The following is a 16,427-nucleotide window of genomic DNA, read 5'->3' on the forward strand; positions in this document are numbered from 1 at the left end:
GAGTTAATATCTGAAACTTTTCATTCGTCACTAATAAGCCCGTAAGAAAATTTGTTTGTCATACTTCAAGTTTGAAGTCGCCTATACATAAGATGAGAAAAAAATGGTATATTTTTGTAAGTAATTATTTCTGAATTTATGTACAAGCGTGCATTTTGTTAGAAAGAAGCTTTAAAATCGGTCTAGTAGGTTTTAAGTTTATTCATTACAAACAAAGAAAACTTAAAATCTTTTCTCTGTGTAATATAAGAAAAAATTGAGCTATATTTTAAAGTTAAACAATGTGTTCGTAAAATACATGTTGCTGCGGTAACAACATAAAAAGTGACAAATTTAAGTAAAAAAAAAAATGGATCTGATTCAGCGAAACTGAAAACTTATCATCATCATCATCATTACAGCCTAAACAGTCCACTGCTGGACATAGGCCTCCACAAGTTAACGCCAAAAATAACGTGAACTCATGTGTTTTGCCCATAGTCACCACGCTGGGCAGACGGGTTGGTGACCGCAGTACTGGCTTTGTCGCACCGAAGACGCCGCTGCCCGTCTTCGGCCTGTGTATTTCAAAGCCAGCAGTTGGATGGTTATCCCGCCATCGGTCGGCTTCTTAAGTTCCAAGGTGGTTGTGGAACCTTGTTATCCCTTAGTCGCCTCTTACGACACCCACGGGAAGAGAGGGGGTGGCTAAATTCTTTAGTGCCGTAGCCACACAGCACACTTATACTATATATATTAAACTTATAGGTATTAATCTAAATATTTTATTTTTTACATAGCTGTAATAGTTTTATTGTGTTTACACACAGAAAAGTCATACCCATATTAATTGAGTTCCAAAAAGGACGAGGTTCTCAATTTGTGTGTATTATTTTTTAAATGTATGTTACCTTAGAACTTTTTACTGGGTTGACCGATGTAGATGATTCTTTTTAATAGTAAGGTGGTGCGTGTCATGTGATCTCATTTAAATTTCATTGAGATCTAACAAGTACTTTTTGAGTTATGCCTAATAATACGTATTTTCTTGATTATATTTTCGTCGACCTACGTTGTATTATAACACATAACTTTTCACTGGGTATACCGATTTTGATGATTCTTATTTTAATCGAAAGCTAATGCTTGTCTTGTGATTCCATTTAAATTTAATCGAGACCTGATGACTTTTTGACTAATCTTTGATAACGCGTAATTACTTAAGTATTTTGCGTCTACTTACATTACTTGTCGATATATTTGAATTCCGTTTTTTTTTTTGTTCGTTTGCGAGCAAACAAAAGTATTTATTTATTTTTTGCACATTAGCTTCTACTATGGTTCAAATTTTCTCATTATAGTACACCCAAAAATTTTCTGTTAGAGATAAGAAAAATAGAAGAAATAATATCACTTACACTACAATAAGATGACATGTATATTTCTATTGTAAAAAGTCAACTGTAACACACCTTTGAACCTAGTCAAACTCCTTTGAATTGAAATGCCCAAAGCGTGATCTTGCAGATGCCGTTTAATCTTTAACGATAATAGATAGACACCAACAGTAAGATCAATTTACATTTTTTTTTGTATAAGGAACTCTAAAATGTAAAACATTAAATTTAATAGCATCCTATAATAATCCGTTTTTGTCAATTACTTAATCAGCCTTTAAGGTTGAACTATTAACCGTGAAGGTGCGTAAAGAAAATCATTATTTGTTATTGAGACACTTTGACGGTGTAACGCCTATAGTTTATTAAATGAATTTATTTTAATGAAACATCCTTTATAAAAATTAATGTCATATATAATCGTAATCTCGGCCACGCTCTTTATTCAGTGATAGGATATCGATTGTGGAACTTAGAGTTGCACGCGAAATGAAGATCGTATATGTACTTGTTGCTATTCTTCTAGTAGCAGCTGTAGCAGGTAATTATTATAATTAATAAATAAACACATTGAATTCTTATCTTTTTATTATTGGCTCAACAGCGGTCACTTGTGATCGTCGTCCCTGTAGAATGAAAACTTGAACATCTAGCTCGTAGTCGCAATATTTCGTAACTCATTACTTACTAATTTTTTGTTCCAAGATCCAATATTATGATTTTTAAAATATTGATTTAATTTCATTGGAACGGGTCAAGCGGCCTTACTTCGGAAGCTTACCAAATTGAAAATTATTTAATTGTTTAATGTAGGTATAGATATAATTAATTTTACAACAAAATTAATATTAATAAAAAAGTCCTTATTTCCTATAATGTTTGTATCAATATATTTAAATTAAAGAAAGCGTAATTTTATAGTTTAAGTATATAGAATCGATTGATAAAACTTTGTCGCTAATAAGTTTTGAGCTTTATCCTCTTCGATCAAGGATGAAAATTAAAAACAAAACTATCTTGTTCAGAGGCAGCATTTACAGAACTGTAATGTCAAATTAGACAAGTTACAAGTCATTCGTACTTCGAACTAAATACAAATTAGTGAAATCGCGATGATTCATCTATGTTTATTTGTCACGTGACGTTTTTAGCAACTTTGGCACCCTGACCACCCTTGATTATACATATGTGGTGAGGTTTTAAATTACCTTTAGCCCTAGATACAAAAAGTACATGGAAATTATCCGACAAATATCTATAAATACAGCTGTTATAAATATAATCTGAGTAAATTCTGGAAAATTAACCATCGTTATGCAACTTTCTAGACAGACATAAAGGTTATGTAGTTGTTTTTTTTTTTTTTTTGTATTAGAAATCGCGCATTCGATGAAAAATAAATAAACGTTTTTTTCTCATTTCATCGGACCCTTTGTGACATTTCGTGATTTTTCCTCATTTCGAACCTGACCTGATAAATGGACGACTCTTTAAGCAAAGCGTGTACGCTTCAAATTCGTTTATGGTTGATAAACGCAATGTAAATCTTGTATCCTGTGTGAATGTCTAATGAAAAATAAGTCTGTACGACCTATACAAACATTTAAGAGGTGTTGGGTTCGATCCCATGACCACTATTTCAGCCAATTGATGTGACTGCACCAACTCATTAATATTGTTACGTTATTGTAAAAAAAATAGAAATGAATATAATGAAATGAAAAAAATACCATCTAAACTTACAAATTTTCAAGTTCTAATTATTACCGGTCGGCATTACAGACAAACAATATTTTTTCTCTTTGTTTGTGTGAGGGAAGTCGCAGATAAAAGTTAGTTAACTATAATATACCCTGTTCGTTACTTATTACACAATAAGCATTAGTGTTATTATCTTTAATTTACAGCGGAAGATATTAAATGCTACGTATGTGATGACTGTGAAAGCGGTTATGAAAACACTGAAACACAATGTGTAGCTTCGAATCCAGATGGAGGAGGAGGAGGAGGTGGTGACGGCGGCACCTCAGGAGGAGGAGGTGATGACGGCGGCACCTCAGGAGGAGGTGGTGATGGTGGTACCTCAGGAGGAGGTGGTGACGGCGGCACCTCAGGAGGAGGAGGTGGTGACGGCGGCACCTCAGGAGGAGGTGGTGATGGTGGTACCTCAGGAGGAGGTGGCGATGGCGGCACCTCAGGAGGAGGTGGTGATGGTGGTATCTCAGGAGGAGGTGGTGACGGCGGCACCTCAGCAGGAGGAGGTGGTGACGGCGGCACCTCAGGAGGAGGTGGTGATGGTGGTACCTCAGGAGGAGGTGGTGATGGCGGCTCATCAGGAGGAAGTGGTGATAACGGCTCATCAGGAGGTGGTGGTGACGGTGGTGCCTCAGGAGGAGGTGGTGATGGTAGCTCATCAGGAGGAGATGGTGACGGCGGCACCTCAGGAGGAGGGGGTGGTGACGGCGGCACTTCAGGAGGAGGTGGTAATGGTGGTATCTCAGGAGGAGGTGGTGATGGCGGTTCATCAGGAGGAAGTGGCGATAACGGCTCATCAGGAGGTGGTGGTGATGGCGGCACCTCAGGAGGAGGTGGTGACAGTGGTGCCTTAGGAGGAGGTGGTGATGCCGGCTCATCAGGAGGTGGTGGTGACGGCGGCACCTCAGGAGGAGGTGGTGATGGTGGTAACTCAGGAGGAGGTGGTGATGGTGGTACCTCAGGAGGAGGTGGTGATGGCGGCTCATCAGGAGGAAATGGCGATAACAGCTCATCAGGAGGTGGTGGTGATGGCGGCTCATCAGGAGGAAGTGGCGATAACGGCTCATCAGGTGTTAGTGGTGATGACGGCTCATCAGGAGGAAGTGGCGATAACGGCTCATCAGGAGGTGGTGGTGATGGCGGCTCATCAGGAGGAAGTGGCGATAACGGCTCATCAGGGGATGGTGATGGAGGCTCACCAGGAGGAGGTGGTGACAGTGGTGCCTCAGGAGGAGATGGTGATAGTGGTGCCTCAGGAGGAGGCGGTGATGGTGGTTCATCCGGAGATGGTGATGGGGTCTCATCAGGAGGAAGTGGTAATAGCGGCTCATCAGGAGGGAGTGGTGCTTCAGGAGGAGTTGGTAACGGCACCTCTGAAGGAGTCGGAGATAGTGGCACGTCTGGAAGCGAAAACAGTGTCAGTTCAGGGGAAGACGCAGCTAACAGCAACTCGGAAGTGAATGGAGAAAGTGACAGAGGCAAAAATGACGACTCGGCAACAAACAGAAACAGCGATAATACGGTACGATCTAACAAAGCTAAAGATAACTTAGATTTTACTAAAACTATTCATTTTTTTTTATGTCACTAGGTCGGCACACAAGCGTACGGCTCACCTAATGGTAAGCGATTACCGTAGCTTATAGATCCCTGCAACACCAGAAGCATCGCAAGCGCGTTGACCCAATCCCCAATCCCCCCTGGAGCTCTGGTCACCTTACTCACCAACAGGAACACAATACTGCTTAAAAACAATATTATTTTGCTGTGATCTTCTGTAAGGTCGAGGTACTACCCCAGTCGAGTCGAGGTACTACCCCAGTCGGGTCGAGGTACTACCCCAGTCGGGTCGAGATACTACTACCCCAGTCGAAATTCATTCAATGATTCAATTCATTATCGTATTATTCGTATTAATCCTAATATAATCTTGTATAAAAAAACTTACATTTTATCCAAGAGACTAAACTTTCACAACGTTCCTAAGCGAAATAATGTCTTATTAAACTAACTACACTATTATTGTTATCTTAATTTTCAGATCACGAGTAACGAACTCAATCAATTTATCACATCACCGGCAAGGAAAAGATTTTTACGGGAAATAAAAACAAGTCAAGGGACGCGATGTGTAGTGACTTCGTATGAAGGTAATGACAAACATTAAAAAAATATTTATAGACACATATGATTAATACTATTTATTTAGTCGTGCGCTTACGCTTCAACCTGTAATAATCTACTGTTGGCCTCATTCGCCATATAGGAGAAGGATTACGTAGAACTGAATCCACCACGGTGCTCCAATGCGGGTTGGCGGATGTATTTCCTAACGATCGCTATCAGATGTACATGATCACAACCTGGACCGAGCAATGGCTTAAATTGCTCTCCGAGGCACGGTGGGGAGACCCACAAGGACTGCAAAAACACCCAGACCACGAGAAACATCTGTATGCCAATCTATCTACCAATACAAATGTTTGTCATGTGCGGAGATCGAACCCGCAACCGCCAGCACATCAGCCACTAACCAGTGCTGTGACATCAGTGAGCATTTATTTAATGGTAAAACTTAAATGTCATTTATGTTTTTACAGAAAATGGAATATCAAAAATAAAGAGAGGATGTTCCTATGAGTCTGTTGACGATGAAAACAGATGCAGAACATTAATCGGAGGAAACTACACTGGGACTCTCGGTCGTTGCTATGTTTGCGAAGGAAACCTTTGCAACGCTGGAGCAAGAAATGCTTTTACGTTTATCCCGCTATTTATAAGTATTTTTGTTAATCTTTACTTTAGATATTACTAAAGTTTATTTCAAATAAGTTAAGGTTTTTTTTTTATTATTGGTATATTATACATTTTTATTTTTATTTAGGTAGTATATATTATGTACTTATAATGTTACTAAAAATCCATACGTCAGCCGTCTTACTAACTAAATTATTTCATTTTGTTATTTATTCGAATGTATTTCTTTTAATTTCATTTACTGTCAACATTTCAATAAATATGTCGATGTAAATCTTTGGTGTTATTACTTTCTATTTTTTTAATTGTTTAACATACATACACGGTCGTTTTGTTCCTGAGATGGCTGAATTAGCTACATAGTTTTACACACATAGCAATATATTTCTCATTATTTTCTCTTTCTTTCCTTGTAATTCCTCTCGCGTTTGAAATAACATTCCTCATTCCTCTAGAAAAGCAAACACAATTTTTAGAAACCATATTTTCATTTCGTACTTAGTTCAGTTTCCCTTCACTCGTATTCAACGGTAGATGTAGAGCAAATTTTTTGATAATTTTGAAAATAATTATTTTAAAAATATTTTAAATCGTTTTTACTTTTTTATTTTGAAGTGCATACTTCTTTAGCGGCGTTGTGTACGTTTTTGTGATGGGTAAAAAATGTTAAACTCGCGTCAGGACACGCGACCCTGATCGAAAATTTGTAAGACGGAGGGAGATAATATTCGTGTATATGAAGTGCTTAAGAGCCATTTCACAAAAATCGGTAACAATCCGCGAAATTGTAATATTTTGACGTCGTTAATCTCAATGTTGGATGCAATAATGTAATTTATATTCTTGAAATATAATAGAGCAACCTTTGTTGTAGTCCATAGTCAGATCAGAATTTTGATTTATATTATGTGTATAAAATTATTAACCTTTTTATCAACCTCCTCCCTGGGTAAACGGTCGCAATGTATACTTTGAAGTCTTACTTTTCAATAACCTCTACGTTAAAACCATTTTAAAAAAATATCATAATATGTGGAATATAATTTTGTTGTCCACTATCATAGATTTTTATTCCATTTGTATCTCTATTAAACGATAAAAAAAATTTAAAGTTACGAATATTTTCCAAATAAGTACAATTTTAACCCTTAATTACTCGCACAAAGAATATTGCATTACTGCTCGCATGGGGTCACAGGTGACCCCAAATAGTATGAGTAGTTTTTAATATATTTTGAAATATATAAGTAAATGAAACTATTTTATTATTAAAGTGCTTTGTTTATTCTATAATATCTATAAGTAATAACATGAATTACTAACTAATTATACAAAAACAAGTAAAACGAAAATAATTATGAATAATCAACAGTTTGTACTTAGGTATACTGAGATCATAGTAAATACTCGTATTTTTTAGGAAATCTCCGAATCACTCTTGTAACACTGTTGACAGTATATGTCAGATTGATCATTGCACACAAATCTTGTACATTTCTTGCGTTATGTTGGTACTTTGCGATCACATTTTCGCGGGCAGCTATTGCAACGTCCACGTTTTGCAGTGGTTGGTGGGACGCGATTTTTCCAACTCATGCACTTCCATCAGACATTTTTTTACCTCCTTAGGAGTTGCTCTGACTCCAAGTCATCGTTTTTGGTAGTTATGAATAAGTTCAACAGACAATTGCCGCAAGAAATCACGTCTCATATGAGTACGTGATTTTTCGGTATTTGCTCGATGTCGAATGCGTGCATTTATGTCTGAAACGTTTATCAGATGGAAGGAAATGGCTAACGGCCACCATTTGGTTCGCTTCCCTACATTGAATATACCAAACAAAGGATCATTGATGTCCACTCCTCTTTTAGTGCTGTTGTAATATGTTATTATTTCAGGTTTCTGCTTGTCAGTTGATGCTAGGTCAATATGAGCTACATGATGCATGGATGATAACAAGACAACAGCTTTATTTGGTTTTCGAATATAAGAAACCTGACCCTCCAACTTCTTCTGCATCAGAACCTCCTTCGTCTTCTACCAACCATTGCGCATTTGCTGTTCTCTCCTATCCATGACTAACTCGAACAAAAAAGACAAAACTCTTAGTAAAACGGAATTTTTTGATAATTTCACTATATAAAGCTGTAAAAAAACATATTTATAGCAAACATTTATTCACTGAACATACAATACTACAAATATATTTCATAATACACAAAAAAATACATAAAATAAAAAACTTACCTCTCCAAAAAAAGTAACGTAATTACTCGCATGGGGTCACCGCTCAAGAGTGCAGCGACGCATCCTTCCACTCCTGTGACTTGGTCGCTACCAAAATACAAACTTAGATGCGAGTTATGAAGCTAGCGAGGGCGCGGGGGGAATCGGGCCGCACCAAGTGCTTCATTTTTTAATCCGAAAATGCTTTGACCCCATGCGAGTAATTAAGGGTTAAAAGCGATATTTCTCTTAGAAAACTAAGAAATTTTAACGAACTATCTTCATCAAAGTAAACTTACATCATTAAGGAATACAAAAAAAATAATTAAAAGCTGTAATTATTTTTAATACATTTTATATTAAATAATAAAAAGATAGTATATATTGCCACGCATCAAGCCCGGTAAATCAGTCGAGCGCTAGCGCTCTTAGAGGTAAGGTCCATGCCAAATTCTGCGCAGCCGTCTCTTTCGCTCACACGCGCCAAGCGCCTGTTGTTATAGCGGATAAAACGCATTTGATACTTTCATAATAAAATATAAATAAAATAAACATATTACGAAAATGACTGTAAAATAATATAATGATAATTTCTGTAAACAAATGTATAATTTAATTTTCTTTTCTCACACTATCAATACAAATAGGCATTTCAATCTGTTTGTCTTGTTATTTGTTAATTAATATGTTTGTCGGTGTCGATGTCATTAAATGCTTTTTTATTCATATCGTAAATATTAGATTCATTCGTAAACTGAAAAAACTAAATCAATTTTAAAAAATTGTTTCATAAAATTGATTTTTTTAATTTTATTTTAAATTTATTGACTGTTGTTATATAACATACTTGAAATTTTTAACAAATTAATTATGTAAAAAACATTTTATACCATAGTTATAATTTTTATTATACATCAGAAAATGATCACGATGGTCTTTTGGTGTCACACTATACGTTCTAGCACAAAGATCGCGCGGCTCGTACGACTCGCGCGATGCGACCAAATTTACCTAAACTTGTAGAGCGTAAAATTGTGAAATGGCTCTTAAAGTATGGAAGTTGAACAAAGTGCGTCAATTAATGAAAAAAGTGACGAAGAAATAGCGAAAGAAAATGAGTGGGTACTTTATAAATATACTAGATGAAAACCCGGCTTCGCTTAAGTGTTAAAGTTTTAATGCAATACAGATTTACATGTTTGTGTACGATAGCGCAATAAATGAATATTGTATTTTACCGCATAAATGATAGTACTTTATCTTATACTATTAAACGAGCAATTCTTATATATATATATAATCTGAATCTCGGAAACGGCTCTAACGATTTTCATGAAGTTTAGAATGCAGGGAATTTCGGGGGAGATAAATAAATCTAGCTAGGATTCATTTTTAGAAAATGTCGCTTTATTCCAGTTTTTAGACAATGAAGAAATATCGTTAGAATACAAAGGTAATTTTCGCAAATGTGAGTAAAGTAATAGCTTAGGTGGGAAATCGGCCGGTCGCGATGGACCAAAAAGACCATGGTTCAAATCTTCGATCGATAATTATTTTTTCTTTTTTTTTTCTGTTTGCTCTCGTTATTTTTATTTAATAATGTATGTAAAATCGAAAAATATTATTAATATTTTATCTTTATTCATTATATATTTTTTAGATTTTTTATATTTATTTTTTATCGTAATCGGTAAAAAAAATGTTATTCATATTTTATAAATATGTAATTCGTATTTAAATATGATTTCCAAAAAACACGATTCACTAAAAATACCGAGCTAAGCTCGGTCACCCAGGTACTACTGATAATTAAAGCAATTCGTGCAAAATTATTCCCTAAACATTCCAAAATACGATATCAAAAATGCACGACGTTAATATTCAAGTTTTCACTTCTGTCAGCACTCCCGGAGTGCAACTCGTTGTTTTTTATTTATCTATCTTTTAACATACATACACGGTCATTTAAAGCCTAAGATAGAACTTGTTTTATAGATAACAGCCAATTGATACAGCTACATAGTTTTACACACATAGTAAGTATAGTGGGAAAAAATACAACATTTATTTTATATTAGGGTATAACTTATTACTTTAAGAAATATCTTCTCATTGATGTTATTCCTTCAAGATATATATTTAAGAACAGCGAATTAAATAACTAGCTGGTTGATGAAGATGAATCAAAAAAAAGAATAATAATAATAATGAATTATTTATTGTACACCACAATACAAACTAACCAGTAATGAAAAATAATAAATATGTACAAAGGCGATCTTATCGCTGAATAGCGATTTCTTCCAGATAACCTCTGGGCATAGGACATTATATAGCAATATTGGCGAAATAATTAACAGCCAAACAACGCAAAATTGGTGACAGGTACAACTTTTGCTGATATTGATTACTTATTATTGATTCTCTAATCTTACAAAAAAAAAAACTCAATTCAGAACAATTGAATATAGGTTTACGCTTGACAGGTACTTGAGCGATTCACTGCTAAGAAACGCGTATATTTAGGGTCTGTTGAGCATGTCGTATTCATTGATTGCAAAGATAACATATCGTATAAAATAAATGATATTCGAGCTTCGACAGAGCGCCATTTAATTCATCAAGATGTCGAAGATTGCTCTACTTTTATTGGCAAGTAGCATTACTTTTTTACTGAAAATTGTGACCGCAGGTATTATTTATTTATTTACTACTATTAATAATGTTATATTTATCGCTGCCCATTGATATTGATTAAAATTTTAAATAAGTATTTAAACGTAACCACTTGAGTCAATGTCTCTCATATAAAATAATATTAATTGATTATTTTTAAATAATTAAATAAATAAACTATTCTTTAAAGAACAAGTACATGTTCAAGAAAGGGAATTACCGATGTTGGAAGACGTCAATAGCAGAAATGATAAAGACTTAAGTAGTGACCGAACAGCGATTGGAAATCCTCCGAGACAGAGGCCTTTTTCAACAGTATCATCAGTACCAGCAAATGGACCACAGTTGAATTTCATAGAATGCTACTCGTGCACGAATTGTCCGACGGTCCTACTTAATACCACTGCAAAAATATGCCCATTATCTGTGGATCTTACGAAACAGGGCTGCGTTGTTTACGCTGAGAAATACAAGCGTAAGTACATTATTTTCTACATATTATAATATTTGTAGTTCCGCTAATGTATATCGTATTTAAAATATAAGAACACGATTGTATTGTATGATTTATATTGAGAGTTTTTCGCTGTAGAGAAATCTGTTGCTTAAAATCTGGAGCAGTGTGACTGAGGAGATACCTCAAAATTACAAAAGGTTTGAGCCAAATAATACTGAACCTTAGGAGTGTTATAATCCTGTTGTGATTGAAGTAGTCAGGGCTCCTCTAAATGCACTAGTTGACAGCGCGAAAGGGGTCGACAACGCGCTTAGCGATACCCATAGGCTAATGGTGGCCACTTAGTAGTTGAATAATAATCTTATTTGGCATCCTTGTATTAAAAAAAAGAACGATCGAACGATATTACATTACGACCTATTTAGAATTTTATTTTACACACTTTTTTGTCCCTGTAGTTAACTTTTTTGCATTTGTGTAGGTGCATGTGTATGTGCATTTTTTATACAATTAAAAGGCAAACAAGCGTATGGCTCCCCTGATAGTATGTGATTACTGTAGCTTATAGACGCCTGCAACACCAGAAGTATCGCAAGCGCGTTACCGACCCTACCCCCAATCCCCCCAGGAGCTCTGCTTACCTTACTTACCATAGGAACGAGACACTGCTTGATAGCAGTATTATTTAGCTGTGATCTTCTGTAAGATCGAGCTGCCTAGTCGCACTGGTCCAGATTTTGAGCAGGATATTTCCTGCTGTGCCCTACCTCAGTTAAACAACTTAATGTTTGTTTTATAGGTAACAGCCAACTGATATAGCATCATTTTTTTTCGATATAAATAAATATGTATATTACATCCAGACTAGAGGTGGGAATCGAACCTACAACCTCTGGAGCAAAAACCAGGGTGACAAAGTGCGCACGCGCTTGTCAAATTTAATATTAACTAATTTTTTGATTAGTAAAAAAATGACTTTTATTTTTGTTTTTGTTTCGATAATTTCTTCATAATGTAAAAAACAAAAACTTTATGTTTATAGATATGAACAAACCTTGGTATATTCGAGGATGTGCATCAGAAAGAGGATCATGTGCTGACATCAGAAAAGCACACGCAGACCTTAATGATATAGTCACATTGCTGTTTTGTACGGAGTGTGACGGAGACAAATGCAATAAAAATGGCGCGTCTCATTCTGTCACAGATTTTACAATAGCATTCTTTGCCATGGTCGTCACACCAGTATTTGTGAAGTATATGCTCTCTTGAAACTGATAATCTCGCTCTACTGCCAAATATAAATCTAAATCTTAGCCATATTTGACGATTTTTATTAAATAACTGCAAATATATGTGATGACATAAATCTAATGTCTTAAGGATAATGAACCAAAAACTAAATTGTTTTCGAACTGAATAAAAATTTGATTTTTGGAAAGATTTTTAGTATTTTAATTTGTCTAACAGATTGTTTACCTATTTATATTTTTGGTACCTACATTTCATAAATGACGAGTTCCTACAAAAAGGTACGACTTTCATTTAATAGTACGTCTCAATAATTGTGTTTGCTCGAAAACTAAAAAAAATGCGACTACAATTACAACGTAAGTCGATGAAAAAATAATCAAGTAAATACGCATTAATAGATATAACTCGAAAAGTAGTTATTAGATCGCAATTAAATTTAAATGAGATCACATGACACACACCACCTTTCGATTAAAGAAAAATCATTGAAATCGGTCCACCCAGTCAAAAGTTCTGGGGTAACATACATAAAAAAATACAGTCGAATTAAGAGCTCCTCTTTTGGGAAGTCGGTTTAAAATACACTATCACAAAATTGTTCTCATACTTAGTACATCATTATATTTCACGACGTCTAATTATTTTGTATTTTTTTTTTTTTATGAAATAACAATAGTTTATTAGACATTATACATATTTACAATTCACAACTTAAGAACTAAATAGGTATTTACAGATAGTTTTGGTATAAATCATGTCCGCGTGGAATTGTGCGAAGAATGCTGGCAGCATTTCCCCGTTGAATCGCTATGCCGATTTTCTGGGCAAAAAATGCACCAGCCCTCTAGTCACCAGTGGAGGCAATAAGGCGAGGAGTTATCTCGTTTAAAATTTTTTTAGCACTGCTACTCCAAGGTCCAAGTGTTTATTTTAAAACCAAGTCCTAAATGTAGTTCTTATCATTTTATTTTAAGCCATTATCAAGATAAATATTGACATCTAATTAAAACACTGTAAATTATAAATACATCTCTTTAAAACTTAAATATTATTAGTTTTTTAGGGTTTGAGGGTAGAACTGCGATAGCTAGACTGTTGTAATTTTTACAAATTATGTATTTCTATTGCCGCTGCAACAACAAATACTAAAAACAAAATAAAATAAATATTTAAGGGATATACATACAACCATAACCATACAACACATACAACAAACGCGTTTTGTTTGCCCTTTTTGCTCGATATTAATAATATCTAGACAAAAAATTTTGTCTAAATATTCTACCTAGTCAATGGTACGGAACCCTTCGTGCGCGAGACCGATTCGCACTTGGCCGGTTTTATTTATTAACCTATACATAGCAAACAATTTACTCGTGCTGTTAATGTCACAGATATCGAACAACTAGTAATAAGAAAAAAATCAAAAAACATATTTTAAAAAATACTGCCATGGGTACATAACTATGAAATTGTTCTTGAATCTTTGTCCTAATTTCAACGGAATTTTAGCACACAGTATAACGCATGGCTCGTACTAAGTACGTTCTTTACGAGTGATTACCTACATTACGCCTCAAAGCACCGGTCAGTAGGCGCCTCGGGTTTAAGCAATACTTTTGTTTTAAATAGGTGAATTAGAAAAATTGTAAGACCTGAGCCAGTCGAGATATGTCCTTACTGAAACTTACCATATTTGTAACACAAGTATAAAAAAGTTTAATTATAATTTTATTGATGGACTCTATAACGATTAAAATAACATAGATATAAAAAAAAATATAAAAGTTAAAAAAAACCTTGTAGGTAATAGCGAAGACTTGTTCTTCTTCAGCTACAAATGTCAACGTAAGTAAAACTGCAATGGAAATAAATAGCAATAAGATAACGAATATAACTTAAAATAATTTTTGACACAATAACTATACATTCTGCTTGCTCCAAATGTGAATTAGGTGGAAAGTTTTAATAAATGCAATCACAGCCATAAAAATCTATAAAATAAAACTCAAAATGCACAAAATAATAATCTTTTTTGTTTTAGTAGAAGTTAAATAACTCGTAAAACAGTACAATCTGCAACTATTTCCAATACTTTGGATAAATTACATGAAAATCTAAATTAAGTTCCTAAATTTCAAGTAGTATTATCGACTATGGAAATTAAGAAAAAAAAGTGTGTCAGCTCCGACACGCGAGTAAGTAAACTCCCAGAGTTTACTCCAGACGAATTACGAATGACGAATGACGAATTTTCTACAAACTATAAAATCTATTTAAAAAAAATAAAGGATAAAAAACTCTAAATCAAAACCTAAATGGACGCTTTCTATTCGTAACGGTATAGTAAATCCTGTTATACTAGTATGCCTACATCACACACACATCACATCGCATCAGCTTGTCGCAGTCCACAGCTGGACATACGCCTCCCCAAGTTCGCGCCATACATCCCGGCTTTCCGCAATCCACATCCTTCACAGGCAATCTTAGGAAGGTCGTCGGCTGGGTCCTAACGTTTACAACACGCAACACGCTAGCTCCACTCCAGGACACGTCTGCTCCAGCAGCCATCGGTGCGTAACAAGTGAACAGCCAAGTACCACAACTATGTCGGTTACTTTCGCTTTCTCGCGGGTAGTCTCATTTCTGATCCTATCTTTGAGAAAGACTGTAATTCATTTACGGTTATTCTTATTTAAATTTTAAGTTAAAAATGTCAAATAAAAATTATATTACTATAGGTATACAATGTATTACAATTTTGTTGTATTCATCAAAATTTTATTAAGTTAGACATTTCATATTATTATCGTCCCACCTTTGAATTTAACTTTAGAGGGTTCAATGACATTAGAATGGCATAAAAAAGTTCGGCGTCTTGTGCTGGCAGCTATTCAATAATGGTTTCGAAATGACAATGGAGCGCGTAATAAATAAAACTAACTATTAATATTACATGTACATAGACATAAAAATTGCGTAAGAAATTTCTTTGTATAAGACATCCGTAACGATTTCGTGTAATATTATACACACAAAAGTAGATCTCTGGTGATGGATGGAGTAATATCTAGGCACTCTTTTGACAAACTTGTCATTAAAATAAAAACAAACATTAAACTCTAGTAACGTTTTTACATGTAAGCTGCTATTTGTCCCAAAACTTCTTAAAACAAACATTTGAGAAATTCACAAAACGAAAATTTTCTCAATGCACTTTTATTATGTACAAGTAAATTATTTATTATGTTTTATGTAAAACTTTTAACCCATTTGGACTAACTAATGGAACAGTCTAATCGCGAGTTCAACTCACATTCTACTTCTTTAAAAATCATCTAAAACTAGTGAAGGGTATTTGAAGATAGCTGCGTGTCGATAGAAAGTGGAATAAATGTATGTTTATTTAACAGTTTCCCATAGACCAACGTGACGGTATATATATATTTTAATAGAGTTTATTATACGTAGATAGTCGAAATACATATTACATAGTATATTAATAGCCATGATATTACTTTAAGTTTCATACTTATGATTCTAGAAGTTTTATTAAAAATTTCTTATTGACACATCTCCCAGAACTAAATTTAGTACTATGCAAACAATATTGTAGTGAAATTATAATAGAGTCGTTTTTTACACATTTATAATTTTATATCAAGCATCGTAGAGAATGTCACCGGCGTAAACTAGTTTATTAAAGCTCCATTTTTATATCCTACGTTGATTCCGTTGCAAAAGAATAAGTTAGTTACGTAACTTTCGAGACACGTTTCTTTGTAAGTTCATTTGGTCAAAGATCAATAAAAAGAAAGAAATTTCATTAATGGCGCCAAAAAAATTTACTATATTTAGGTACAATTAATATAATAATAAAATAGATATAATTAAAAAGAATAAATTCTAACTAAACTGTGTT

At 34.5% G+C, this 16,427-nt stretch overlaps 2 protein-coding genes across 2 annotated transcripts; both read left to right on the top strand.

The window, feature by feature from the left end:
* The first annotated feature begins 1,865 nt into the window (after window positions 1–1,865).
* On the top strand, window positions 1,866–5,962 carry LOC123660643 (glycine-rich cell wall structural protein-like). The gene is made up of 4 exons (XM_045595698.1): window positions 1,866–1,917; window positions 3,284–4,653; window positions 5,173–5,281; window positions 5,732–5,962. The coding sequence occupies exons 1-4, from the start codon at window positions 1,866–1,868 to the stop codon at window positions 5,944–5,946; spliced, it is 1,746 nt and encodes a 581-aa protein (XP_045451654.1). The 3' UTR covers window positions 5,947–5,962.
* A 5,049-nt stretch (window positions 5,963–11,011) lies between these two features.
* On the top strand, window positions 11,012–12,685 carry LOC123660506. Its single transcript, XM_045595568.1, has 2 exons — window positions 11,012–11,266; window positions 12,291–12,685. The coding sequence occupies exons 1-2, from the start codon at window positions 11,014–11,016 to the stop codon at window positions 12,518–12,520; spliced, it is 483 nt and encodes a 160-aa protein (XP_045451524.1). The 5' UTR covers window positions 11,012–11,013; the 3' UTR covers window positions 12,521–12,685.
* The last annotated feature ends 3,742 nt before the right edge of the window (window positions 12,686–16,427 follow it).

The sequence above is a fragment of the Melitaea cinxia genome, chromosome 15 (genome assembly GCF_905220565.1).
Source record: "Melitaea cinxia chromosome 15, ilMelCinx1.1, whole genome shotgun sequence".
Classification (NCBI taxonomy): domain Eukaryota; kingdom Metazoa; phylum Arthropoda; class Insecta; order Lepidoptera; family Nymphalidae; genus Melitaea; species Melitaea cinxia.